We start from the raw sequence: 27,066 nt of genomic DNA, 5'->3' as shown, positions 1-27,066 counted from the left end.
TAATCGAGCACCGAATTCCGGTACTAATTGGTCTTACTAAGGTTTCCGAGATAACATACAAAAATCTTGTTAAATTCCTTGCTAAATTGAGAATCTCATTACTAAAGTTAAATTTCCGTAAAAAAAAATCTGAAGAAGCAAAAGACGCGCGAAGTTGGAATAACATATAAGCGCAGCGATCCTCTAACAGAGTCGATAATTGGCATACATTTGCAACTTCTTGAAGCTTGAAAAGCCCGTTCCAAATATCCTCGTTACGGAATAATTAAATTACTAATTCCCGACCCGGAAATTACTGTTTCCTTTGACGGGGAACACTTTTCCGGCGGCCGGTCGCTGCGAAAAGCCGTAACGCGTTCGCGAGCAGGAACGAGTACGTGCACACGGTGCATGGGAATGCATCGTTGCAGAGGGAACGCCCTTCGAAAAAAGGAAACAATATTCCGCGAGCAATTTCGCGATGATACGATTACGGAATCGCTCGCGGAATTAGAGCAAAGTGCAAAGAGAATTGAATTTCCCGTCGAGCCTCTCGGCGATCGGAGCGGCGCGGCCGCCCAATGAAATCGAGCGTATTTATTCGGGATCCGGCCGGTTCGACAAATTTCGTGCCCCGCTTTCGAAATATTTCGACTAGGCGGTTTCAATCCGCGGCGGCGAAGCGGGGAGGACGGGACACCCGCGATACGTTTTAATTGAATTGTTGCGTGTTTTGCTGGACCGGTTACGAACTATCCGGTTGGGCGCAATTCAATCTCGATATCACCCGGTAAATTACCAAACGAAACGGTCGGGGGCCGAACCTTAACGCTGGATCCGCACTTTATGTAATTAAAAGTCAGCCGACGGAACCTGCGTTCCCCGAAAGCGTGCAATTTTTTCGAAAAGAAGCCGTGCTTCGATCCGGTTCGCAATTTTCTTTAACGCTAAACCTACCGAGCCTTTACCGATTTCTCCATAAACTTTTCTCCGTAACCAAAATAAAATCGAATACTTTCTGCGCTGTTCTCGCGGAAACGTTGAAATAACCATGGGAGAGGGGGGGGGGGCGCTATAATTTCCCCGGGAATTGTAGTTAAATTATTTCGTAACGAGGATATTTGGACGGGTTCTTTATAAGGACGCTCGGTATCAAGTTTGCGTCGCAATCGCGTCCCGTTTAATTGTTCCTTTTCGGTCGGGGAAGCCCGCCATTCCGAAACTCGATTCCGCCTTTGATAAGGATATCGTTGAAACAGAGACTCGCGGAATTGGTTCCCTCCGCAACGACTCATTTCGCCATAACCCGGCCGCCTAGAATCAACGGTGAAGAAGTAGACGGTAAAATGAACGGGAAGATGAAGGACTTCCGGTACGTATGTACATTAACTTCGTCGAATTAGCTTTGTCGGACGGCCGGGGACACGATAAACACTCGACCCGAAATTGTTCCGAGATTGAAACAAGTTTTAGTTAAACGCCGACGGCAATTTCCTCGGGGATAATCAAAATCGTGATTTACGATTATTTAACGGCGCCAGGATCGAAATAAAAGAACCCATAAGACTGGGGACATTAAAGAAATGAAGATGATATTATAAAAAAAGTCGATAAAATGTCGAATGTCTCGTACAGGAAATTAGGTCACATTTCGCGACGGCAGCGTTAGACCGTTCTGCAAAAATCCGCGTTTGCATAAACTTCCGCAATCTACGAACGAATAATCAGGCTTATCGGTGACGGAGGAACCGCGGAGTTTATGCGCATTCGCGATTTCTTGTGACTTATCACTGTGAGTAGTTTACAAAAATACACGAAGCTCATTGGCCATTTACGATCCGGTGGAAATTTCGTTTAATTGAAAAATAGCAATCTCTCTTTAAGAATTTTCGCAATTACGAACGTGGGTCATACTATAAGCCTATTTTTCTCTCATCTCATAAATCATCCCTTTAAAAATACTGGAGTGATTCGAGGCTCACAAAAGAAAAAAAAAATCCTTAATTTTTTAATGACCCAGTAAATTCTTCTCAGAGTTTCAAGATAATAAAACGGTACAAATCTACTGTTCTCTGACTTCAAAAATGGCCTCCTTTAAAATTCAGAAGTCTCTAGAATACATTTTTCTCGTATTCCCCATCGACTTAAAACCCTTTTAACACGTTGACTGCCATGTCACCCATATGTGGGTGACGGAAATATTTGTCCAGGTTTTAAAATGCATTTTTACGTTAATACATTCATTGTGCCTAATTTGATTGGGATCAGTCAAACTCAAGAAAGTTGGAGGACTACTCAATATCATACATTTAATTTTTTTCAATTTTTACTTCGTTAAATAACTTAGTTTGATTTTATGGAATATTTGAGGTTTCTAGTTTGCCAGTCAAAGTGTTAAGGATGTACAGCAACAATTTCAAGGACCGATCGATCAACACTAGTGCACCGAGTCACGCGTCTTTCCAGGTGAACCGTAACTCGCACCTGTGTTCTGTAGCATCAACGAGGATATTGTTTGGGATCGAAGAAAATTCGCGGGGGTCTCGTACGATCAAAAGATAAGTTCGCCGGTGGATGGTTCGCCGGTATTAACGCCAGCCGGACGGTTCCGATCGTTTCGCGAAGTCACGCGTGAAACTTTCGGACACGAAATTCCGATCGGAGCTCGAACGGCTTCCTGGATATTAAATGGGGATCCGTCGTTGCCGGCAAGTTTCCGAGGAATCTGTTCTACGTGGGCCGGAAGCGGGCTCGTAACACGAACATGCCTCCTAATCGCGGCTGCTTCCTCTTTGCTCCGTGTTCCCAGACCGTTTTCATCCTTTACCTGGCCCCGCTTGCTTCCGGCTTGTCGAAAAATCGCGGCGAACTGGCGAACCCATTTTTTCGCGGCTCTTCCAGAACTTTTGCAAGCTGGCAACTCCGCGGGAACTTTTTACATAATCGTTTATTCCCCGCGTTTCCTCCGAGAAGTGTCTTCACCGAGTTATCCACGATTTTTCAACGCCATCCTCAACATAGGGAATATGTTTTTCAATGTCTCAAATGAGTATTTTGAATATTAAATGGATATTTTTTATCAGTTTGATATCAATTTGATATCAATTTTATTCCAAAGCGGTCTTGGAGGTGTAAGAGGTAATGAATATGTTTTGCAATGTCTTAAATCTTAAGTACCATTTTAACAGAAATGGTCCTTGGCGTAGTTTCAGTACGTAAAACCGGAAAATCATGAACCAACGGCACTTTCTTCGCAGATTACCATTTAAAGGAAAATTATTGCGGTCCTTTCGAGCACGCTGGCGACATTGAAAAGTTTATTGGCATGCTTCCGGGCAGAGGAGTGTTAATATTAGCAGCGCGACGTTCCAGCGCGTCCGTGCTCGCGATTTTTACTGGGTCCCCATCATTTACGGTGAAAACGTCGAAGCTGCAGCCACGTAAGAGGCGCCGAGGACCTCTCGGGAACGTGTTCCGCATATTTTCGTTGCTCCCGTTGGAAAATAATAAACAAAAAAGAAACACGGCGTTCCCACGTTTACGTATAAAAGTGTCTACGCTGTCGAAAAACCATCGTGCTATTTTGTTTACCCGGTTCCCTAAACGCGATCCCGTGCTTTTAGCCGACATCCGAGCCATTTAAATTGATACTCTGAACGCCGACGAGTAATTCGCATCAACGAAATAAAGGGACTTTCCTCGTCCGGTTGCGCTCTTTATGTTTGCAAAATATTCCGAGACACCGGAGACCGTGTGTAGCGCAAATAACATTATTCGTCGTATATAATGTTTATGAGAAATTTTATATTCGTGCGGTAATTCGTCGCAGGGATTTCTGAAAGGTGGTTTTACGTCCCTGTTCGCGGATTACGCTATCTGGGAAATAAAAAAAAAGGGTTAATAAAATTGCATCAGGGTTTATAATCTCCCTTCGTCAAGTTCGTTTTGTCGCGTCCCCTTTGTTACATAAATGTTCGTTGTTCGAAAGCTGTCGATTTAATCCGGAAAGCGATAAAAGCTAGATTTATCGCAAACTTGCGCGCGGTATCGGTGTTATAAATGAATATTGAACAGAATTCGAATTTTGATCAAGTAGAATTACCTCCGAATCTCTCTCTGTGCCATGAAATAACTATATCCACGAGATAAATTGAAAATTAACCAAATAATGTAATTAGCTCGTAGCACATACTCCGAAAACAAGTTCGGGTCTCGTCGCTGAAAATGAAACTCGAATATCCCGCTGCGAACGTTATTTAAAAATGTTTAAAGGTATACATTTGCGTAAACAATAAGTCCAAGCCGCAGCGCAAACATTAGCATTTAATTACCATGAAATTTTCAATGGCAAGGTAAAATTTCCTCGCGGTGAAAATTTATTACAATTGCTACGCTTTACGGAGTTCATTGTATCTCCGCGGTTACCGATTATTTTTGTTAACAGTTTATGTAAGGGAAAAAGCCCAGGGAGTGTTTAACAGACAATGAGAGATGATGTTTATATAATTACGAAATGTTTGGATTAAGCTAGTTCGTCGCGCAATTTTCTGCGCATTCAGAGTGGGATTTCGCGAATATAAAAGGCGGTGCGCGATCCTCACTCCTCAGTTCTCGCCGGGGTTTTTAACCTGGTGGATCCTGGATCATAATGATCGAAATTGAGAGTATGTTGATGCCCTCCATCATTGCTATGTTTTGTTTCTCCTTACTTTCTCCTCTGTTGTATTGCATTTTAATGTGCCTAATTTCATTGTTTTTCAAGCTCAAGACTACCTCAAGTTCAAGATCAATCAGCCATTGATCAACTTCTTTCGGCTAGACGGAGATGATATTTGTCGAAGCATCTTAGCATTAAGGTGCTGAAGTATGAGTTTCAATATAAGCGAGTTATAAAATAATTGTAAATTAATGTAAAAAAGAAGCCAGACGAAATTTTCATTCCATTTCGTTCCCTTTGGGTCTCTAAAGCAGCATCCTTCTCGTGACGTGGCCACCCGGTGGAGGGGATAGACGAACTGACTAAGATCGTGTAGCTCCGTCCGGCTTAGATCAAGACTTTACTGTAGTCTCTGAATCTTCATGCATAGCTAACGAAAGTTCCCAAAAAATCATAAAATACCAAGTCACGTACAATCTAGTACAATTTCTTCCTAATTTTAGGGAAGTACTAATTCATTCAGCCTAACTTCATTCATTTAGTACACACTCGCGCAACTAGCGCACAAATATCCGTAGTTTAGGGACGAACAATTTTTGTACAGGATAACGGGAAAATTCTCTGGTAAGCTTTTTAATATAGTATAAGAACTTGTACGACCGTAGTCCAGAAAACTTTTACCTCTTAGTCCTCCCTTTCGTTTCCTGTGATATACTAAACCGGCGACTACTCTTGCTCCCTTCTTTTACTTTCTGAAACTTTAGACCACGATGCAAAGACTCGTGGAACTCGGGAAATTTTCGGGGGATCATGGAATCGATGGCAATCGGAATATTTCGTCGAGACGCGTTGGAACGAAGGGAACTTCGAAATTTCCACGATCAATATTCCTTTGAACAATTTTTAAATTCCATCGACTGCAATCCTTATCTACGAGTCTCCTCTTTCGTGGCACAGTGTCTGCACAAAATCCTGACACTCGACAAACGGAAATAAACTCGATTATTCGACTATTTATTTCATGCATTTACGACAAAAACATAATTTGAGAATATCAATACCAGTTTACTCTTATTGTCGACCTATTTAAACTGGAAAGCAATGCACTCGGAATTTCATGCAAGTTTTGTTCATAAATATAAAATCACCAGAAAAATCCGTCGTAAATTCGTCAAAATGAGTCTAAACGGATCTAAATGGGTCTTACTGGATAAAAGAAAAAAATTTCTACTTCGCTCACATTTTTTGCAACAAATACACATACTAATTTTTTATATGGATCCACAGTGGATCATAATCCTGTAATTTCAAATCGATTGTAAAAATTCGAGTAAATTTCACAGATTAAATATAAAGTTCCAAAGATCGAAAAATTGATTCGAGCTAGCATAAAGCAATGAAAAATTTTGAAAAAATTTTAAAAAACGAAATTTTTTAAAGATGCATTTGTCCGCAAAAAAAAACGTGATTTACTAAAATTTCGAAAGTTCGACGACCACAAGCGTCTCGGAGATCGGATAAAGGGGTGCACAGGGCGAAAGGGGACGGCGTCGTAGGTTGCCGGAAGTAATTACGCCGTTGGCGGATTAAAAATAGAAGGAACAGCGGCGAGTCCCGGAAATATTGCACCTGCAGGGACAAGATCGCGGGGGAGCTGGGTTCCCTTTGGAGGAAATTCGAGATAGGGAAGCCTGCGGTCCGGTCCGACCACGTTCTTAACGTTTTTCACCTAACCCGTCGGTCCTCTCGCTCCCCGTTGCCCTCGAAATGGTCGCGGCATCGGATATCGAGTCGGGCAACGTGCCAAATCACACCCCGGGGAAGATAGAAAAAAGAAAAAAGCCCGGATCGGGGAGGCCACCACGGCTAGAAGAGGATGAAAGCGTCGGGAAAATCTCTTCTGCATTCCTGACCGTATTTTTTGCGAGTCGTGGAACCCATCGAAATTCGGTCGGGACACGCCTTCGAATATGAAATCGGCGAGCGTGTGCCGGCTAGCATGAAATCGGATGGGCCTAATCGAATTGAATCGCCGGCCGAACTGCCACTGTATTAGGTCGTCGTAATATAGATCGCCCGACTCCGTTCTCGAAGTTGGTACGCTTTAATTTAGACGTGCGGAAGTTCCTTAAAAGAGAGGATTTTTTATCTCGTATTCTCAGGCCGATTATTAAAAAATTTATTGTGGAGTGTGCAGACGCGCACCGTTGTCCTTTGTTTGCTGCATCTTGGTATACTGTAGTTGAAGATATTCAAAACAGTGGGATGTAAACATTTGCTTGGTAAAATGAGTGTTTGATCTTGCTGGAAATATTTCGGTATATCGACGAAGGTAACATCCATTGCTGTTTATAAATTTTATTTTATTAAGATTCGAGCTCATTTCTGTCTTTCGTTGGACATTACTTCGGTTCCGGAATTAGCGAGGTGTTTCACAGCTGTTGGTTTACGTCTTCGACGTTTCTCAACTTTGTATATTCCACTGCGAACTGTATACCTAAGTCTCGGAAGCTTTCAGAGTTTTTATAGATCGTTCCTTGAATTTAGTTTACCAGCATACGCTGCTCTCATCAATGTCTAACACGTCCCATCCCTTGGTTAAAAATTCTTGAGCTCTTTCATCAATAATTTCTTCGAAAATAGAGCCCAGAATTTTTCTCAAGTTCCCGGTTTTTTAGGAAATAATAACGAATGCGAAAAGTGAGAGATTGAGACCTCTAGACGTTTTTTAAAAAGAATTTTCGATTCTAAAATTGGCAGTTTTTGAGAACAAGAATAAGAAATCAGAGATTGAGATTACTTAAGAGAATTTTGAATTTTAAAATGGACAAATTCATGTTTATAATGTTTACAAAAAGATGGGAACGAAGAGCGAAGAATTAAGAAAGCGTAAGTGTAAAAGAATTGTTCATTTGAAAATTGTAAGTTTATGTTGTCTGGTCGAGAATTGTGTGGATTGTTTCAGAACAGCGTTACCAGAAGCTGGGAAAGGACGGATTCGGAGAGAAGAAAATCGTTCGGTACATTGAACAGCCATAGTATTCCCACTGAGCAACCCTACGACGTAAAATTATGCCGGGCTATTTCTAAGGGTATCATCCAATAGTCCGAAATAACCGATAATCCGGCGCAGCACCGAAATTCCGTTCCGGCGTCGAGCTTCCGCTGTGTAATTGCCCAGCCGAATCCACGAAAATTTACGAACAGGTACTCAGCATTAACGTCTCGCTATAATGTTACCGGTGTTTAATATCCCGCGATTAAGTATAGCCTATTAAATTAATCATTACAACGCGTAAACGATGGCCCCGGAACCGGTGGGCGATAACGTGCTCAATTTTCATTGGAACTTAGTCTCACAGTTTCTTAGCACCAAAACTACCAAATTTTCCATTTCGCAATGATCAAAAACGTAGAATTGCAGCTGTGCAAATGTAAAATTCAGTAGATTGATTCACTTGCACGCATACTGTGATAAAAGTCGGTTGAAATTTCAAAAAAAAATTTCTTGCAATAAGAAAACGCGAGTTCAGTCAGTTTAAATTTTTCACAACTAATGACTTTACAATAATCGTACCAAAATTATAAGATTACGTTATTGGGAGTGAGTTGTTGGTTCACGAAGTAGCTATTGCTGTGGATAGATCTATTCAAAAATCCCATGGGCCGTAGACCTGAAAAAATTATGAATATTCGCCGGCATATAATGTGTTAAATTAGTATAGTAAAATGCACGAGTTGCTAAATGGTCGCAGGATTTTCCAGGCGTGAGCACGCGAAAAGCAGCTTTCGGTTTATACACACCTGAATTATCGTGGCCGCTACGCGCTCAAAATTGATTTAAAACCTTTCACGATGACAAAAGCGTTCTCCCCGCGGAATTTTCGTTTCGACTAAAACGGCCTTTCGCGTAGAATTAAATACTTAACCGGAAACCAGAGTGCGATACGCGTTAAAAAGAAAATAAGAGTCGGTCTCTCTGGTCCGTGACTCCGTTTTAACGGAGAATATCCGAAAGAAAATCAAGCAGACGTTTTCACGCGGCGGCGGCGGCGGCGGCTGTGAAAATATTTTACTATCGCCGCGTGACGTTCGCATGAACGAGGCGAGTCATGCGACTCTGTATTTTCTTCGGGCTCTTACGTTTCCAATAAATTTCGACGAGTCGCGGAGTCCTTCAGCCGAGAGGAGATCCTTTTCTCTCTCACTGTTTCTCTCCCTCTCTTTCCCTCCCGGTCTGTCTTTCTTTCGGTTCCTCTCTCCCTCTCTCGCTCTCGCTCTGGCAACGGAGGTTTCTCGTTCTCCGCGGATATGAGAGATCCTAGGTCCTTTGAGTGCTTGTCTTTGACACGGTGATATCCTCTCGGCGCGCGCGCGCGCGACCTCGAGTTTGCGTCTGAATGAGCCCCGGGGAAATAATTAACGGCAGACAGCGAACCAGGTAGCGAGAGAGAGAGAGAGAGAGAGAGAGAGAGAGAGAGAGGGATAAACAAAGTGGGAGGCAAAACTGGGAAGGAGAGCTAAATGGGAGAAGCGAAATGGAGAGACAGGGTGACCTGCAGCTGCGATTGTTAATATTTTATTAGGCTTGATACGTTGGAAGTAATCGAGAACGTGCGGTTTACCGCAAGAATTTATTGGTTCCTTTATGAGAAGCTCAATTTTAATCATTCTTAGTGCCATACTTATTTTAACAGAATTTAGACCGTTTTTTTATGGAGGTACTCTTTAACCCCTTGAGTCACAATTATTTTTATCGTTATTACTTCTTTTTATAAAGCAATACAATTCGGTTACATTAGTGCTCGATAGGAAAGTAATTTAGAAAGGGACAGGGAGAAACAGATTTGAAGAAGTAGCAGAGTAATGGATGAAGAGGGTGAGAACTGTAAAGCTGCGTACAGACCTGAACATTTCGACGAACATTGCGCCGAACAGCGCGCCGAACAGCGAACGAAACGCAAAGTCGACATTCATTTCGGCGCGATTTTGCGTTTCGAACGCTGTTCGGCGCGATGTTCGTCGAAATGTTCAGGTTTGTGCGAGGCTCACCCGTTTGCGTTCGTGCGCGCGGTCGATCCATCGCTTGTCGGTTTTTCGACATACATCAAAGGCCTCGTACAAACCTGAACGTTTCGACGAACATTGCGCCGAACGGCGCGCCGAACATCGTGCCGAACATCGCGCCGAACAGCGTCCGAAACGCAAAATCGCGCCGAAATGAATGTCGACTTTGCGTTTCGTTCGCTGTTCGGCGCGCTGTTCGGCGCAATGTTCGTCGAAATGTTCAGGTCTGTACGCAGCTTAAGGAAGACAGCGGAGACCCTGAAGAGTAAAAAGAAAATTTGGAAATAGGGAGAATCATCTAGGAAGGAGAAAAGTAGAGTAGCTTAGAACGAAGAAGAGTAACAGATTCTATGAAGTAGAGACGGTAATCTAGCTGAAGAAAGGGGGTGAGTGAGGGTGAGAATTGATAAGAAGAAGATGGAGACCTAGAAAGTAAAAACTAAAAATTTAGAACTCGGCAGGATGACCAAGAAATAAAGTAAAAATAGAGTATCTTAGAAAAAAGCGAATAATTTGAAAAACCAGGGACAGTAATCTAGCAGATCTAGCTGAAGAAAGGGAGTGACTGAGGATGAGAATTGATAAGAAGAAGATGAAGACCTAGAAAGTAAAAACTAAAAATTTAGAACTCGGCAGGATGACCAAGAAATAAAGTAAAAATAGAGTATCTTAGAAAAAAGCGAATAATTTGAAAAACCAGGGACAGTAATCTAGCAGATCTAGCTGAAGAAAGGGAGTGACTGAGGATGAGAATTGATAAGAAGAAGATGAAGACCTAGAAAGTAAAAACTAAAAATTTAGAACTCGACAGAATGACGAAGAAAAAAAAATAGAGTAGCTCAGAAAAAAGCGAATAAGTAAATGTGAAAAAGCTGAGACAGTAATCTATCGGAAGAAACAGTGCGAGCAGGGTAGCGAAAATCGAGGATAAGAATGTAGCCTGGCAAAGTGAAAAAGACAAATTTACAGGTAAAAGTAAGAAGATCCAGTGACCTAGGCGATGGCAAAAATGTAGTAGCCTAGAAGAGTGTAGCGAGAAAGAGATTCGGCAACCTCAGGGAGAGATCTGTGGGGAAAAAGGCAGCGAACGGTGGCAGTGGTGGAGTCCTCGTTAGTAGCGCACCGTTCGAAGAAGAAAATTAACTCGGTCACCGCGGCGGAATGCTGGAATGGATTTCGGGTATATACGGCTTTGCGAATTTTTGCTTCTCTTGGTCCACGCGCTCGAAAAAGTTAATGCAACACGGGCGCTCGCGCGCGCGGCCCGACTCGGCCCGGTTTTCGACGGTTTTAATCCCCGCGAACCGGGGAAATTGAAACGCGAGGGACACGCTTCCCTCGGCTCTCTCTCTCTCTCTCTCTCTCTCTTTTCGTTGCCACTCGATCCTCGTCGCTTCAAATGAGACCACGTTATTTTTTTCCGGCGAGTCTCGTTGTGTGTCACGTCGCCGTCGTCTAGATTCGGTTCGAGGAGTGCCCGGGAAAATGTATTTAATGCGCGCCTCGAGTTTTTCCCCTTGGAACGCGGCCCGACGGATTTTACGAGCGGCTTTTTATTGACCGGAAGTTTGTTCGATGTTATAGGGAGTGAAATTAAAGTTGCCTGTCTGCGATACGCGCCGCGCGCAAATTGGTTAATACGTCTCGTGATTTTACGGCGTTGTTGCCGCAACCAGGCGCATAAATACGACGCCAGTTAAACTATTTTTGCTCTGTTCCGAGTTACTCGTCTGCACGGACTGTAGAAATTGCGCGGACAATCTCGATGCTTTAACGATAGTTAGGTTCGCGATTGCCAAATTAGCCGGGGGTTTTGTCGTCGTAAGACTAGATGAGACTTCGCTGTAATTCAAACTTCACAATTGTATAAATCATTTTCAACGAAAGAAGAACATCACTGGATCGAGTATGATGTACATATTTTAAAATCTACAGAACAGACCGCGGACTTTATGCATTCCTGACAAGATCGGATACAAAACAGTCAAAATATTTCCAGAAACTAAAAATCGTTACAAAAGGAAATAAATGTCTATGTACATACCAGGCAATGTTGCAATCAGTGCAGACAATTTTTAGTTTGCATAAAAGTCCACAGTCTACTTATCATTTTTTATGACGGTTAAAGTTCACCTCGGCAACCCAGAAATTTTAAATTTTTTAACATATAATCCTGTACATCTTGACGAGAAATTGCCAAAAATCGAAGTTCTAAGGCGAGGAATTTGAAAAGTCGAGCGATTTTAAGCATTTTTGACAGATAAGGACGCCGCCATCTACCTGTGTGCTGGATAAGCTAATGTCGATAACGTACGTGTGTGATTATACTGTCTCTTTGAGATCCCGTATATGATTCTCTATATTTCAATTACTGTTCAATGACAGCTTGTCCCAGAACAAAGTGTGATCGTTCAACTTCAAACACGCACAACTTTTGGACCAGTGAATTCCTCGCCTTAATACTCCGATTTTTGGCATTTTCTCGTCAAGATGTACAGGATTATACAGTAGAAAGTGAAAAATTTCTGGGTTGCCAAGGTGAAGCTAAGCCTTTACGGCCAACATGTAACCCTTGATATCAAATTGCATTTCAATTCTACGTTCTTCAGAGCTAATTCTGAAAAATACTTTTCTGACCACCCACCTTAGAAATATCATTTAACAGTTACTAAAAACAGCAATTGTACCATTGAACATTGAAGTGAAATCATTTTCTGGGGCGAATTAATTCCCGTAGAGGAGGAATCAAAATGAACGTTTAAAAGTCTCGATAATCGAATTAATCTGTAAGTGATTGAATAATCCGGACCGTTTGACTCTCTCGGATGAAATGAGAGAATCGATTCGGGACATCGATGCTCGACAGGTTCGAAGACGGGAATATTGAACGCGCTCGCACCAGCGCGAGAGCCGCGTAAACGTCGCCGCAGAAATAGGACAGAAACCGGAATGGTAAGACTCACTTTCTGAGAGTGGCCAGACGCTCTTCCTGCGCTTTAATGTAGCCGTTGAGCGTGTCTATGAGAACCGCCTCCGTTTCCAGCAATTCCTCCATATCCGCCAGCGCGGTGTAAAGCTCGCCGCTGCATCCTGGCAACGCTATCACCGATAAAACCGCGACCGCCACCGTCAACATTCGTCTGCCCTTCATTCTTCTGGTCGGCGGGAATTCTGCAATCAAAAGAGACGGGGCAACAGATTAGCGGTGGTGTTTACGCAGGCATAACGTTCCTGCGAATTGGTTCGTTCAATCAACATAGGCGCGCGTTCGATCCAGCCTTGAAAAATCGAACCTCTAAACTAAACTGTTGGAAATATGTGCCTGTACCATCAACAGATTCTGGATTTTATATGACAAAAACCAGTAGGCGAATTTAGTCTGCTCTTCGTTTTTCTGGTCGGTAAAAATTCTCCAATTGAAAGATATTTATCTGATCATACAGCAATTTATGCGAATGGGTTCACCTCGCCGACATACTTAATAAATCGTGCCACTAAACTAAACTGTTGGAAATATGTGCTTGTACAATCAGTAGATCGTGAATTGCACCCATTCACGAGAGAAAATGAGGGAAATTTGCAACGGTAGAAAGATTTAGAAGAATTTAAGCATATCGATATATCATTTTATTTATTAACATGATCAAACACAGAGAGAGAGAGAGAGAGAGAGAGAGAGAGAGAGAGAGAGAGAGAGAGAGAGAGAGAGAGAGAAATTTGATTCGACTCCTGTTCATGCAGGAGCAATTTGTGCAGGTATTCTTGCATTTTTATTGTGCATAAAGATCCGTATTTTAATATTCAGAATAAATATTCATTGGAGAAATGTCCATCGAGCCAAGACGAGGATTCAAACAAATTATTCATCGATGTAGGACGTGAAATGTTCGCGTGATCAATTTAAAATAATTAAGAAAGACACAAGAAAATATGTATTCACAGAGCCAGGGGTTCTAACGAATAATTCAAAGGTACTGAAAATAAAATATTCGTGTGACCACGGTAAATAACGAGGAAGGAAGAAACAAAGACAAGGATTTAACACAATTATTCATCAACGTAGAAAGTAAAATATTCGTCTGATCAGGTTAAATGATCAACGCGGAAAACAATTTGCATAACGAAAAGGAAAGTTTTTAGGGAAAGTATTTGTAGAAGCGAATGGTGTCAGGGAAATCGTTTATGGCATCAAAGCGGATGCGTTGCCTCGATTAGTCGGCCAGATACACCCGATCGACTCTCGTTTTCTTTTTCCAGCCCGCTCGCACGCCCCTCCCCCTCCTCCCCACTCCGGAAAAGCGACACTAACGAGGATCAAATGAAGATAGATGGCTATCAATTAATCACCAGCCCCGCTAGGAAAAAAAAAGATTTTCCCGGATTGATTCGAACGATCGTATTCCAAGCTCGTTCACGGAATAAAGTATCGGCGATTATAGATTTATCGATGGATCCGCGACAAACGATGCGGGGGTGAAAGTCGCAGGAAAGAACAAAGGTTGGAACTCTAAATTGGCCTTTGCCACCGATTGTTTCTCACCGTTTCAATCGCTCTGACGCTGCGTGTCCACTTTAACCCAGATTTTTATCACTTTCACAGTAGAACGATTAAAATCGAAATAGTAGAACCATATTTTCAAAATAATTAGCACATCGCTACCGTAAAACGTAGTACTGAAAAAAGTACTTATTTAGCTTCCACTGAAAATATTTCTGGTAGGAAGTACTACTAGAAACATTTGTGTTAAAAATTATTGCTAAAAATCTGACACTGCTCAGTAAATCAAGACATTACTGTGCTAAACTCGACAGTAGATTTCTATAAATTGCACAGTGGAGGGTTTCGACTTGAGAACAGATTTTTATGAAGTTAAAAATTGAAGGACAGTAATAGCTTTCGACCTGACAGTAAATCATTCTAAAATAAAAAATTGAAAGATGCGACTGAAGAAATTACCAAAAATTTCCGACAAATCCCAAGTATCCATTTAGCAATGGCCTCTTTAAGCACCACAGTCCCCAGAGAAATCCTCATAAATTCGCAGACAGAATCGGCAAAATTACATCACCGCTCTGGACTAATTAAAAACCGTGCGCCAGCGAAACCTAGGCAGAATCCGCCGCTCTTCGTTCAATTTCTTGAAGACTGAATGGGCGGTAGCCGCCTAACAAGGCGAACGAGGAACCGGCTAATAAAAAATGAAAGCTTCGAGCCAGACTCGAGACTTAAAACAGCTAGCTCGGGCGCGGCGCGCCGCAACGGGCAAGATCCTCCCCGTAAATCCTATCCGATCCGATTGTCAAGACTCGCTGTAAATTCAGCAGCCTCGCCACCGCCGGAGATTCTTTCTTCCGCGGGCGGTTGATTTTTTTTTTTTTTTTTCGTTTCCTCTCGGCGAGTATCCAGTTTCAGGAACGCTGTATTCGACGCGGAAGTTCGATAAAACTTCCGTGATTGCATTAGCATTCGAAGTTTCGGAGCCGGGCGCTGTCCGTCTCTTTTTGAGCTGCTCCGGTTCCGCGCAACTTTCCGATAAAAGTCCGCCTCGCCCCCCCCCCCCCCCGCCTCGTCCATCCCTCGCCGATTAAGCTACCGCGCCATTTAATCGAACCGAGAATGCAAACGTCGCTGAAGAACGCCGACACGAATCAAACGCAGAAAATTCCGACAACTGTATCTATTTACCATTGACGAACTTCGCTCGCCATTCGATCCAAGGGACTGTACAAAAATCACCTGTACTACATCAAGTAATTGTCTCAGAACTTCTCACGATAATGGTTGCTTGCGTCTCGTTTTATTCCTTCGCAATCATTATTTTGTAAACTCGGGGAAATGGAACGGTACAGGGTTAAACGTGCAATAGGGCCAGGAAGTATCTGAATGGTTAAACTTCACCTTGGCAACCCAGAACGTTTTAACTTTTTACTGTATGATACTGTACATCTCGACGAGAAAATGGCAAAAATCGATGTTTCAATGCGAGGAAATCGCTGGTTCAAAAGTTGAGCGATTTTAAGCGTTTTTGACCATCAAGTGACGTTATTTACACAAGAACCTCCCTGGACCATATTATGAACAAAATTAATTTTTAGAACCGATTCACCAACAATGAAATAATTTCTGTTAATCACGTTGTGTAGTTCATCCAACATGTTTCCCAAATGATTGGCTCCCGGGACAGGAACAGCTTAATACTCTAAAAAGTGCCTAAGTTTTTGCTACTCGTCTATAAGCAGGACAGAGGTACAAGTAAAACGATAGGAGGAAGAAACGGGAACAGATAAAATGATCGAGTTTAAGCCACTCATTGTCAGTCAAGTCTTCCCCCCTCTCCTCCACTCGCGGCACCGGCTCTTCGAATTTCTACAAAACAATCGCAAAAACAAGTCGATCGCAAAGTTATCACGGCAGGTATCGGCTGCCGTGCAACACACGGCCAATACAACTATATCCAGGGTATCGAGCATGGTGTACGCGAGCGTGAAATAATGGTGCGATGCCACGGATCCTTACGGGAAAAATAAAACTTGAACCGTTCCAATATATGAAACATGCTTCGAGTTATGGCCAACACCTACGAGTGTCTTCCTGAATCACTTTTACGCCGAATCATTTTTCATCCTGGCTATCTGATCGCGAATTAAACATTGCCCGACTGGAATTTTTACAACTTCAATTTTTATTTCTGGATATAGTATTTCAGAAAAACGAGTTCAAAATTTCATTCTGAATGTTTTGCTTATTTCTTCTATGAGAAATCGCCGTTTCCCTAGTTGTTCCAAAAATCCTTGAAATCGCGGGCTCGGGCGAAGGTTCAGGGGTTAGGGGCGACCCAGCCACGGTTGTCGGCGGACAGAAGAAAAATTCCGTAATCGATTTACCCCGGAAGCCTGTTCTTCCCGTGCACAGGCTGCCGATGTAGTCCCATGGACGTTTGCGTCCGTCTCGTCGAGCAAACTTTCCCGGAGGACAGAGAGAGGGAGAGAGAGGGAGAGAGAGAGAGAGAGATAGAGCGAGGAGGATTAAAGTTCGGGGAGCCGGGCGACTTACACCTGCCCGGATCGACGATTTATTCCGTCACGGCGACGACCGATCCGGAACTTCCGTCGAGTCGTTCCACTCGAGCCGTTCACCCCTTTCGACGTCTTTGTTCCCGTTTCACGGCCACTCGAAACTTGGAAAGCGATCGGTCGAGCGCGAGGAAGCACCTCGCGAGAGCTTCCGTCAAAGAGAGGCCGGGACCCGGCCAACAAATTATAAATCTCGATCCCGGCGGTGGGAGACGGATGAACGATCGATTTTTCTCGGGCAACTTTCGGAACCCGTCTGGATAGCAGAATTTTTCGCCTTTATGAAAACCGCTTTGAGTCACCTGGACTTCCGAACGGTTTCGGATTAGACGAACTACCAGTAAATAAATAAATAAAGGCGGGCTTTGCGATTACGAAAATTGAATGCAGGAGCTTGGGGATTCTTCGGGGATGCTGGAGAGACGGTAAACGATGTGTAGTGGGAATTAGACCGATTTGTATATCGAAATAATTCATTATCGTTGGGAATATATTTACAGTAGATTAAGGAAGAGAAGGAAATGCAGAATGTCAATTCTTGGTCGTAGAATATTCTTTACAATTTTTAGTCCTTTGGGTTTGCATGCGCTTATACTTTTCGGTTACATGAGAAGGGAGTAAGGGAATAAGGATTATTCTAATTAAAAAGTGCTTCCACCTCAATTTTCTAACCTTTGAGACTGCATTTTTATACGTTTCATCCCTCATAGCCATAATCTGCCATCAAAAGTGAATGTAACATGCTAAATATATGTATTTTTTTGAATCTTCAAAGAATTTATTTTAGCCGGAAATAGTTCCACTTGAATCAACCCTTTGGGACTGCATTTTTCTACCTTTCATCCCCTACAGCAACTATCTAGCATCAAAGGTGAATTTCATTTACAAAACAGCTTTTTGAAGCTTCAAACAGTTTATTTTAACCAAGAAATGATTCCACTTCAATTTTCAATCCTTTGAGACTGCGTCTTTCCACCTTGCATATTTTATAGCGATAATTTGTCATGAAAAGTGAATGTGTGTAAAATATTTTCCTTTCATCTTCCAAAGAAAAGATTTTTAACAGAAAAATAATGTTACATCGATTGGAGTATCATATTTGTAGCTATTCCCTATGGTGGCCAAGAGCTGTCAAAGACCAGTACCATCTTTAAATTATTGTTTTTCGATCTCCTATCCCAGTATCTCAACCCATCAATCATCCCAGTTTAATTTCCAACCGTCTGCTGCTTCTTTTCATCTCCTATCCACAATACAAGTGACAAAAAAGAACCAATAAAAGCATCTCGGTACTTTTGTCTGCATTTCTAAAAAAAAATCTGTCCAAACCAATATATTATTCCATGTCAATTTCCAATTCTTGATAAACCTTAGCCTTGTGTATCTTGCCCCATGGTGTTCAGAAGATATTAGCAATATCACTTGCGAAATATTTTCCTCCCAATGTCCAAAGAAATTTATCAATCCCTCCCATTGCATTTTTCAACCCTTGGAAACATCTTTTCTACTTTCCACCCCCTACCCACAATACAACTAGTAAAAGAGACCATTAAAAGCAGCAAAATATTTTTGTCTGCGTCCCTAAAAAAATTTGCCGAAAATCATTCCGCTTCAATATTCAATATTCCACAACCCCTTATTTCTATATTTCATCGCTTGTGGCTAAAGCTATTATAATATCAAAAAAATGTTACTACCATCGCAAAATATATTCCTTTAGTTCTCCGAAAAAATTTGCCAGACCAACCAATTTCCCCCCACTTCGTTTTTCAACCCCTACAAACACCCTTCGCACTTTTCGCCCACTGTCTAAAAAACACCATTACAAACAGCACCAGGTTTCATCTCGAAAGAAATCTTCCAAGACCAATAAATTATCCTACATCAATTTTCAACCCCTGCGACTCGATTTCATCCCCTACCGGTTCGGGATCAGTCGTCGAATCGCAATATCGACCGCAAAATATTTCACCGTGGCAAATAAATAGAAGGCAGAAACAAACGGAGGAAGAGAAAATAAAAAACGAATGGGGGCGAAAGGAATCATGGTTCTCCTATTGTTCGGTGAGGGGTATGAGGACAGGGTGAGTCCGAGGGAAAAGGAAACGGGTCGCGCGATGGGGGCGGAGGAAGCAGGCGGCCGAGGACCCTTTAACATTTTACGAACTTTCGGAAACGGCTCTTCTTCGGTCTCAATGGTCCTCCTTTAAGCTTTTTCATCCGAGAAAAACGGGGGTGGGGAACGAGGGATCCCGCCGCCGACGTCGAACAGAGAGACACGTCTCGCGGAACAAAGGCGTCGCGACGCGATTGCGGGAAATAAGTTTTTCGCGGACGGGCGATCTGAAAACGAGGCCGCGCGCACGCGGCCCGCGAACCTGTTCCGGTTCCGTGGTTAATTGAATCATTTCCCCGTAATTCGCCGTGGCTGACCGCACTTTGACCAACACTCGTTCCACTTATCCCGGTGTCCATCTAATCCTGCGGTCAGGTCGCTCTGTCGCGGTGCACGATTAAAATCGCACGCTAATCACGTTCCGAACTGTTGCTGCCGTCCAATTCGCACTATACCCGGCTGCGAGCCGAGCCTCTCTCGCATATGTTCGCTGCAGTCGATCAATCGCAATCACGGCTCTTTTATTGGACGTTCCTTAACCCTTCGATTAGCCCCGCTAGATCGATGCAGTTGGACATGAATTCTGACGCCAGAAACGTGCTTCAAGTTTTTCGCTTTATTTCGCGGAGAATCAAGACAAAATATAGCTCAATTTGTAGCTGGAGATATTTTCTAGTGCGCGCTGCTCTCGATTTCGTCCAGAAAACTCATCCAATGGCATAAAAATGCTTGGATTTCACGGCATGCACATCGTTAATTTTTGGCCTACTTCTATCGCTTATATTACCAAATATCTGCATAATCTCAGCAGCTCCTGACCAGCGCGCACTAGATTGAACCTTCCTCTTTCGAATGAGCCCTTTCCCAGCGAAAAATATTCTCATACAAGGACGAAAAGTTGAAGCACGTAAAATCATTTTTCGCCTATTTTTGTCGGTAACGTGGTCACTCTACCTTATCGCGAATCTACGAAGACCGGGTCTTTAACATAATGAAGCGAAACGGAATCTTAAGTGGATGTTATTCAGTTTTTAACATAGTACTATAGTCAACGACCATATCAGACTGCACAAAAACCGATTCTCGTCCGATCATCGAAGTTAAACAGTGTTGAGCGTGGTTAGTACTTGGATGGGTGACCGCCTGGGAATACCGCGTGTTGTTGGCACACTTTTTTTATTTTTCATTCATTCTTATCTTTTAAAATGGTAGATACCATTGCATAGTTCTTTTCATCCCATTTTCAAAAATTAAAAAATAGCACAGGTACGCTGACGGATTTTGATAACAGCGACAATCTGCCAAAACTCATCCAATGGCATAAAAATGCTTGGATTCCTCGGCATGCACATCGTCAATTTTGGGCCTACTTCTGACGCTTATATCACCAAATATCTGCATAATCTCGGTTGCTTCTGACCAGCGCGCACTAGATTGAACCTTCCTCTTTCGATTGAGCCTTTTACCAGCGATAAAATATTCTTATATAAGGACGAAAACTTGAGGTACGTAAAACCACTTTTTGACGGTAATGTAGTCACTCTACCTTATCGCGAATCTACGTTGACCGAGCCCTTAAAAGGATAACTTTTTCAAAACAATTAATTTACTAGATGATCGTGAAAACGATTTCTCGGTTCTACGAAATGTTCTTTCGCTCCTCCGTTAAAAGTGAAACTGTGTAATGGAAAAATTCTATTTTCTTCTGTTAAATACTGTCAATGACATTTAGTGCGCAGAGACGAGGTTGGCGGCGATCGCGACAGCATTCGCCACGTATGAAATTAGTTCTTCCGGTTTTCTCGAAAAACCCGATGGAACCGAGGTGTCGGTGGGCCGCGTGGGATTCTGGGGCGGGGGGTTGGTGAAAGACGGCCAGTCTCGGAAATCTCGGTGAAAGGACGGCGTTAATTAAGCGCCACCCCGGAAGAATGGCCGCTCGAGGAGACCACGAGGCGGCGAATTAAGGTGTAAAGGAGAGAGAGAGAGAGAGAGAGAGAGAGAGAGAGAGAGCCGGTCGCGGAAAAGCGACTCGAAAGAAAAAGCGAAAGGAGCGTGAACGGCTGAAGAATAGGTGAAGGGGGTGTGGAAACAGGGGGAGGGGGATTTTGCTCCCCTGTTGATGTAAAAAGAGCAACGAGGATTGGCCGCTTTCGGTCACCGGCCACTTCTCCACTTCCTTTTTCACCTCGACGCGCCCGATTCATCCCGTCGGTGAACTGGGACGGAATGCGCCGACGATTGTTGCCGATCCCGAGACGAATGCCACCTTCTACTTCATTGTTTTGGTACTCTGTTTCCCGGGTGACTGTGCGGTGGACGATGGTGATGACAGTCTGTCAGCGTTCTCTATGGTGTCACGGTTGAAGAAGGGTGCAATCGTCTCTTGAACCTTAGAGTGTCTTTATCCTAATTTTTATTAATACGTTTTCATTTTCAACCTGTTAACTGTTCTGCTTCATTTCAAGAACGTCCCCTTGTGTGCTTAATTATTTTTAAGCAAAACGTTTTGTACGGTATCAAGGTTGAAGAAGGGTGCAATCGTCTCTTGAACCTTAGAGTGTCTTTATCCTAATTTTTATTAATACGTTTTCATTTTCAACCTGTGAACTGTTCTGCTTCATTTCAAGAACGTCCCCTTGTGTGCTTAATTATTTTTAAGCAAAACGTTTTGTACGGTATCAAGGTTGAAGAAGGGTGCAATCGTCTCTTGAACCTTAGAGTGTCTTTATCTGAATTTTTATTAATACGTTTTCATTTTCAACCTGTGAACTATTCTGCTTCATTTTAAGAGCGTCACCTTGTGTGCAGAATTATTTTTAAGCTAGCGTTATTTTTCTGCGTTTCATTCTAAAAAAATTTACACGTTACCACACCACGCTAAATTTTATTTATTAACCTATATACAGCAAAGTCTTGATCTAAGCCCAATCCTCGGATCCGTGATCCAGTGTCGCCAGATGAGGGGAGGGAGCACGAATTGAGGGGAAAAGTTACCCCCTCTCTGCCGGTACCGGAGTATGACAGAGAAATTACAGTGGGGGAACAGGAGGGGATAGGCGAACTGACTAAGATCGTGTAGCTCCGATCGGCTTAGATCTGTGGGATGAATGGTTCATTGTGCGTGCGTGCGTGCGGGCGACCGGATCATGTTGCGACGGTCCGGCGCCGGTATGTTTGGAAAACTCGAGTGACTGAAGAGGCGTGAACGAAAAGTGTTTAGGTCTAAGTGATAGGAGAGTTTGTGTATTTCTAAGAATGAAAGCGATGGATGCAAGAAACAGAGTGCAAGCGAGACGAATGCAAGGGGGTGAAAGACTATAAAGCGTGGATGTTCGGGAAGAGAGAGTAGAGTTGCGACTGCCTTGCGAGAAACAGCGTTAATCGTGTCAGCGTTATATATCGTCATTTCTTTTAAATATATTAGTATTCAGCAACGTGTTTCGAAGAGATTAATCTCCCCATTTCCCAAGATTCCTACAGATCAAGACATTATTAATATATACTACATATTTACGGTCAATTTCTTCAGTCAAGTGTACATCTACAATACAGAATAGTTGAACATCGTTTAAAACGGAAGGTATGTTCACGTACACGCATAAATGTGTCTCACATTTTGCGAGGCTCGCTGGTTAGCATACTGCAAAACATCGCGTTCGAACACGGCAAATATGTGTTTCTTGCATTAGCAATTCAAACAAACGGGAAAAATTCCTCACTCTAGCGATCACGTTCGAGGACCACGAGTCGGAGCATTATTTGCCGGGAGATGCGGCTCGGTGGAATTAAAGAAATTATCATTTCCTGCGTCGGGAGCACGCGAGACCGTGAAGTCTCTGGTGCACGCGCGGAAGTTTCGCAGAGCGATTCCTCGTTTGCCGCGGCGCTCGTCCGCGGGCGGAAAGTAATTCGCGAGAATAAAATCACGGGAAAACGGTCGAATAAAACCGTGGCAAAACGACTCGGCGCGCGTCAAATTATTGAATGGCGAGCGTTCGCGGAAGCGAATCAGCGCGGGCTATCCCGGCCCGGGCCCGGTTCCGCTTGTGGAAGGGTCACCCGTTGGACCGTGAACGAGCGGCGTTCCCAACAGTCTCCGTTTCCCATCGATGAAAACGAAAAAACAGCGAGCCATGGTGTGTAGGTACACGCGTATCTACCCCGGAAAAAGAGGAGAGATCTCTTTGTGAACGCGGGGGAGTGTCCCTCTGTCCCTTTTTTTTTTAGCGAGAAATCCGTCGACTGAAAATACGCGTAAACAACGGCTGCTCGGAAAACGCCGACCGCAAAGGAATTATTTGACGAGAAACGCCCGGGAAATAGGTGACGCGGGTAATACCGACGCGGCAGTCTCGAATATCACAACCTCAGGAATTTCGAATTCACCGCCGCGTCCTTCGTGCAACAAATGTGATATTTTTAACGTGATATTTTTTAAAATATTTTTCTTTACCGTACAACCGCGCTCTCGTGTTTGCGAGCGACATTTTAATGAACCTCTCCCCACGGAATTCTTTTCTTGATGGTCAGCACACAGGAAAGTATCATAATAATGTTTTTAACGCTGGAACTGGCGGGTCTATTTTATAATTTTTTGAATTGTGAAATTCTCTTTTGGGAGAAATTATTTAACGATTATTTATCATGGAAAATATTACAGTACCTATAACTTTGGAAATTATTATTTCGTTGCACTTATGATGCAAGGAAGAATGACAGGACTCAAATGTAATATTACCAAAAATTTATTTTTAAGAATAGTATTTAAATGCAACATTTATTCCTCTTTTCTGTAGATAATTAAACTGCGAATTTGATGTCTTTATGATAAAAATTGTAAAGACATTCAGACAATTTGAAACATTGTTACATTCTCTTTTTATTAAAATTATTGGAAGATGTACATTTTTATTTAACTTCTGCCTCTTAGACTCGTTGCAGAATATTTTCATTTTGAACAAAACTCCGCAGGCTACTGATAAGCAATCATATCGAGGGGTGAAAACAACCCTAAAAAAATTGAGAGCGTTGAAAACATTTCTCTCAGTGTTTCCTTTTTTCCACGTATATTAAATTCTATAGTAAATCTTAAAAGACTGTTTAATATTTCATATCAGCATTCCTGAATGATTTTCTACAAAGGCTCACGGTCTAATGATGACGATCTAATGTTCTGCCAACACTTTGTCGAAGCGAGAGCAAAGAAAAGCGAGCTTAACGGAAGACATATCCTCGGACAATGGCCAACAACGTCGGATTATTTAATGGCAGAAAGGATCTTCTCTTTAATTCTTTCTCCGGGGTTCCTAACAATCCTCTGTATAATCCCATCATTCCTTTGGAACCGATTCCATTTAAAAAATGTGCCGGTCAGAGCTCTTCTTGATCTTATCCCCCTAAATCTGCTCAGCTTTCCTGCTATTAATTCGCAACAAATCCACGGACCGAGGAAAACGTTTCTCGGGCAACGGCAGCTCCTATTAAACTTCGTCAAACAGAATCAGCCTGACGCTCGTAAAGGAGTCAGAAAAAAAAACGGGGAGGAAACAGGAGACCGGGACATCTTGCGCGGGAACGAAGAATCGAAAGAGGAAGAGCAAGAGAGAGAGAGAGAGAGAGAAAACTAGCCCCTTAACAAACTGCCCCCACAGTGAAAATTTCACGTGAAAGTTTCGCGGGCTCTCGACGGATTTTCGCTTTCTCGTCTCGTCTCCTCTCTCGCCCATTCTTTCACCCCTTTCTTCATCCCTCGTCGTCCGCCCTTTCTTTTCTTTTCTCTCCTTTTTTTTTCGCTTCAAACTACTTGTTCCCCGTGAATTGTTAACGCGACAAAGAGATTAAGTGCACGGACGCTTAGCCCGCAGTCAATTTAAATGTTTCTCCTCCTCGCGATTTAATTTCCTCCCTTTGACCGGGCAGCCGCCATTCTTCCTACCCGATGGTCCTCCCTTGTCTTTCGTCTTTTCCCGAACGCTTTGTGCATTTTACCTAGAGCCCTCGCGCTGCGAAAACACAAAGGGGATCCTGGTATTGTACCGAACCGTCGTGTGTGATGCTTCGGTCTGCCGATCTTCGCGCAAAATAAAAATTGTCTGAGGTGATTACGAGGACCGAACACGCTGGACAAAAATGTATTTTCTCTTGTTAATCATTTTCATGAATCGGAAGTAATTTATTCATATCGTTGAATTCTTGTAATGTCTTTGTTGATTCGTGGTCAATTTCTTCCATTTTTCTGTGAATGCACAAAATAAGAAATGAACTCGTGATACTTGAAAGACGATACTTAGGATGATGAGGGTAGTTTTATACTATTTTTATTCGTTTTGCAATCTTTATGGGCTACGTTCGTCAATGATTGTATATTGCAGTTTTTTCACTATGTTTTATTTACGTTTATGTTTGTAGTATATTTTCAAAAAATGACGAGTTTAAACGTCACCTGTATTTCTTAGGTTTCTTTTCCATTTTTCAATAACCTACTTTCCAAAAATGAGGAGTCTAGTCGTTCGCGTTGGATACATTCTTCATGGATTTTATTTTAGATTTTACCACAGTTCTTCATTCTTTTCTTAGGAATACATTCCAGATATAAATTTTTATTTTAAACGGTTTTGGAAGAGAATTCGTTTAGTATGCTATTAGCGAAAATAATTTGGAACCGCGAACTGTACGAAAGAATTTTACGAACCCTCTGAAGAGAATTACTACAAAATGTAAGTACAAAGAATCATAAGAATGACAGTAAAAAAGAGTAGTATCATAAAATAGTACTAAAACAAAACATTGGTCAGGCGTATAAAATTACGAGGGGAGGTTTTACAAGTTTTACGAACTGACAGAGTGAGTGGCTGAAAAGTGCATTGGCTTAAAACATCTTCCCTATTTTTGTATTAATATAATCCCTATTTTCTTGATCTCCGTTCGCAGTTTTTCCATATTAATTTAAAAAGAGATAAAATCAAACGAAGCTTCTCCAAATTCTTTATTTTTGAACTCCAGTATTCTTATCACCAGAGTAAACTTCGAATGATCTCATTGTTAATGAATTTCAATAAAACAGAAACCAATGAATATAAAACAAAAATAAGTACCCAATATGCTTACAGTAGCCTCCCATACAACGAGATAAGAAAAACTGTTTAAAAAGACTGCGTACATATATTTTATTTAAACGTACAATAAGAGTATAAAAAATGGTTTAAATAGACCATATGCTCGTTCCTACAAAAGATACGCAAATTCGATTAAATATTAATCAAGTACAAATTTTTGCCCCGTTTCTCTCGCGATAGCTTAGAAATGCAATTCTCGAAGTCAGCAGAGCGAAAAATAATTAAAAGAATACCACTCGAGGGAGAACGAAGAATTTGATTAGATCTGTATCCCGGTAATAAAAAGTCAGCATAATCACACCGCAGTTGAACGAGTTCTCCTAAGAACCGACACTAAAAAAGCATCCCCGGTTCAGCGGCGATACTATCTCGGAAAGTGTCTCGAATAAACGTTTAGGTATGGCGGTAAGTTTCCCAGTCAGGGGACACAGAGTCTTCCAGCAGTGGATACGCCGGAAACGGTTCCAAATAAGCCGGGTCCAAGAAACTGTAGGAGAAGCCGAAAGATCCGGCCGAGAAGCTGGCGTTAAATAAAAACGAAAGCAAAATTGAAGTCGAGCACGCGGGAAATCCGGTGGCACGGGTAAAAAGTTTCGCCGCGGTTGAATCGGTGAACACGGTTCCTCGCAAAACCATGCTACCTCGAAGAAAACATATTTTCAGGATGGTTGGCAATTATTTCCTCGCGGCGGTAGGCGGTTTAGACTCCGCCGGCGGAAAAACCGTCGCGGAAAAACCCGGTGGACGGTAAAAAGTTGGGAAAGTCGAGGTTAACGAGTTCGAACAAGCGGAATTGGATGACACGGGGAACGACGGACGAAGAAAACCGGAGGAAAACATAAGGGGAGGGGAACGGACGATAGAGAGTGCTGGAGAGAGAGAAAGAGAGAAAGAGAGAAAGAGAGGGGTTGGAGGATCATCCGTCCTGAATTAAATTGGCCGCGGGCAAAATGCTCGTGAAACCGTGAAATTACCATTTTGAAGCTCGCGCCCGGTTTCAAAGCCATCTTTTTACACGATCTGACAGCGGTTCCCCTATTGGTGACATTCGTGTC

The 27,066-nt window shown here is 42.6% G+C and overlaps 1 protein-coding gene and 1 pseudogene across 3 annotated transcripts in view; one reads left to right on the top strand and one right to left on the bottom strand.

The window, feature by feature from the left end:
• Positions 1 to 27,066, bottom strand: part of LOC143353273 (prolyl 4-hydroxylase subunit alpha-1-like) — a 252,336-nt gene that overhangs the window by 47,721 nt on the left and 177,549 nt on the right. For all 3 annotated transcript variants that reach the window (XR_013082100.1, XM_076786463.1, XM_076786462.1), the window contains one exon: positions 12,667 to 12,874. Coding sequence is in view for 2 of the 3 variants with exons in the window: in XM_076786463.1 (XP_076642578.1) it covers positions 12,667 to 12,854 (188 nt within the window). In the remaining variant the exon portion in view is untranslated. The remainder of the gene's footprint in view (positions 1 to 12,666; positions 12,875 to 27,066) is intronic.
• Positions 19,941 to 20,061, top strand: LOC143353898 (5S ribosomal RNA; annotated as a pseudogene).

This window comes from Halictus rubicundus, chromosome 4, assembly GCF_050948215.1.
Source record: "Halictus rubicundus isolate RS-2024b chromosome 4, iyHalRubi1_principal, whole genome shotgun sequence".
Taxonomy (NCBI): Eukaryota; Metazoa; Arthropoda; class Insecta; order Hymenoptera; family Halictidae; genus Halictus; species Halictus rubicundus.
This window is presented reverse-complemented; position numbering and strand designations above follow the sequence as displayed.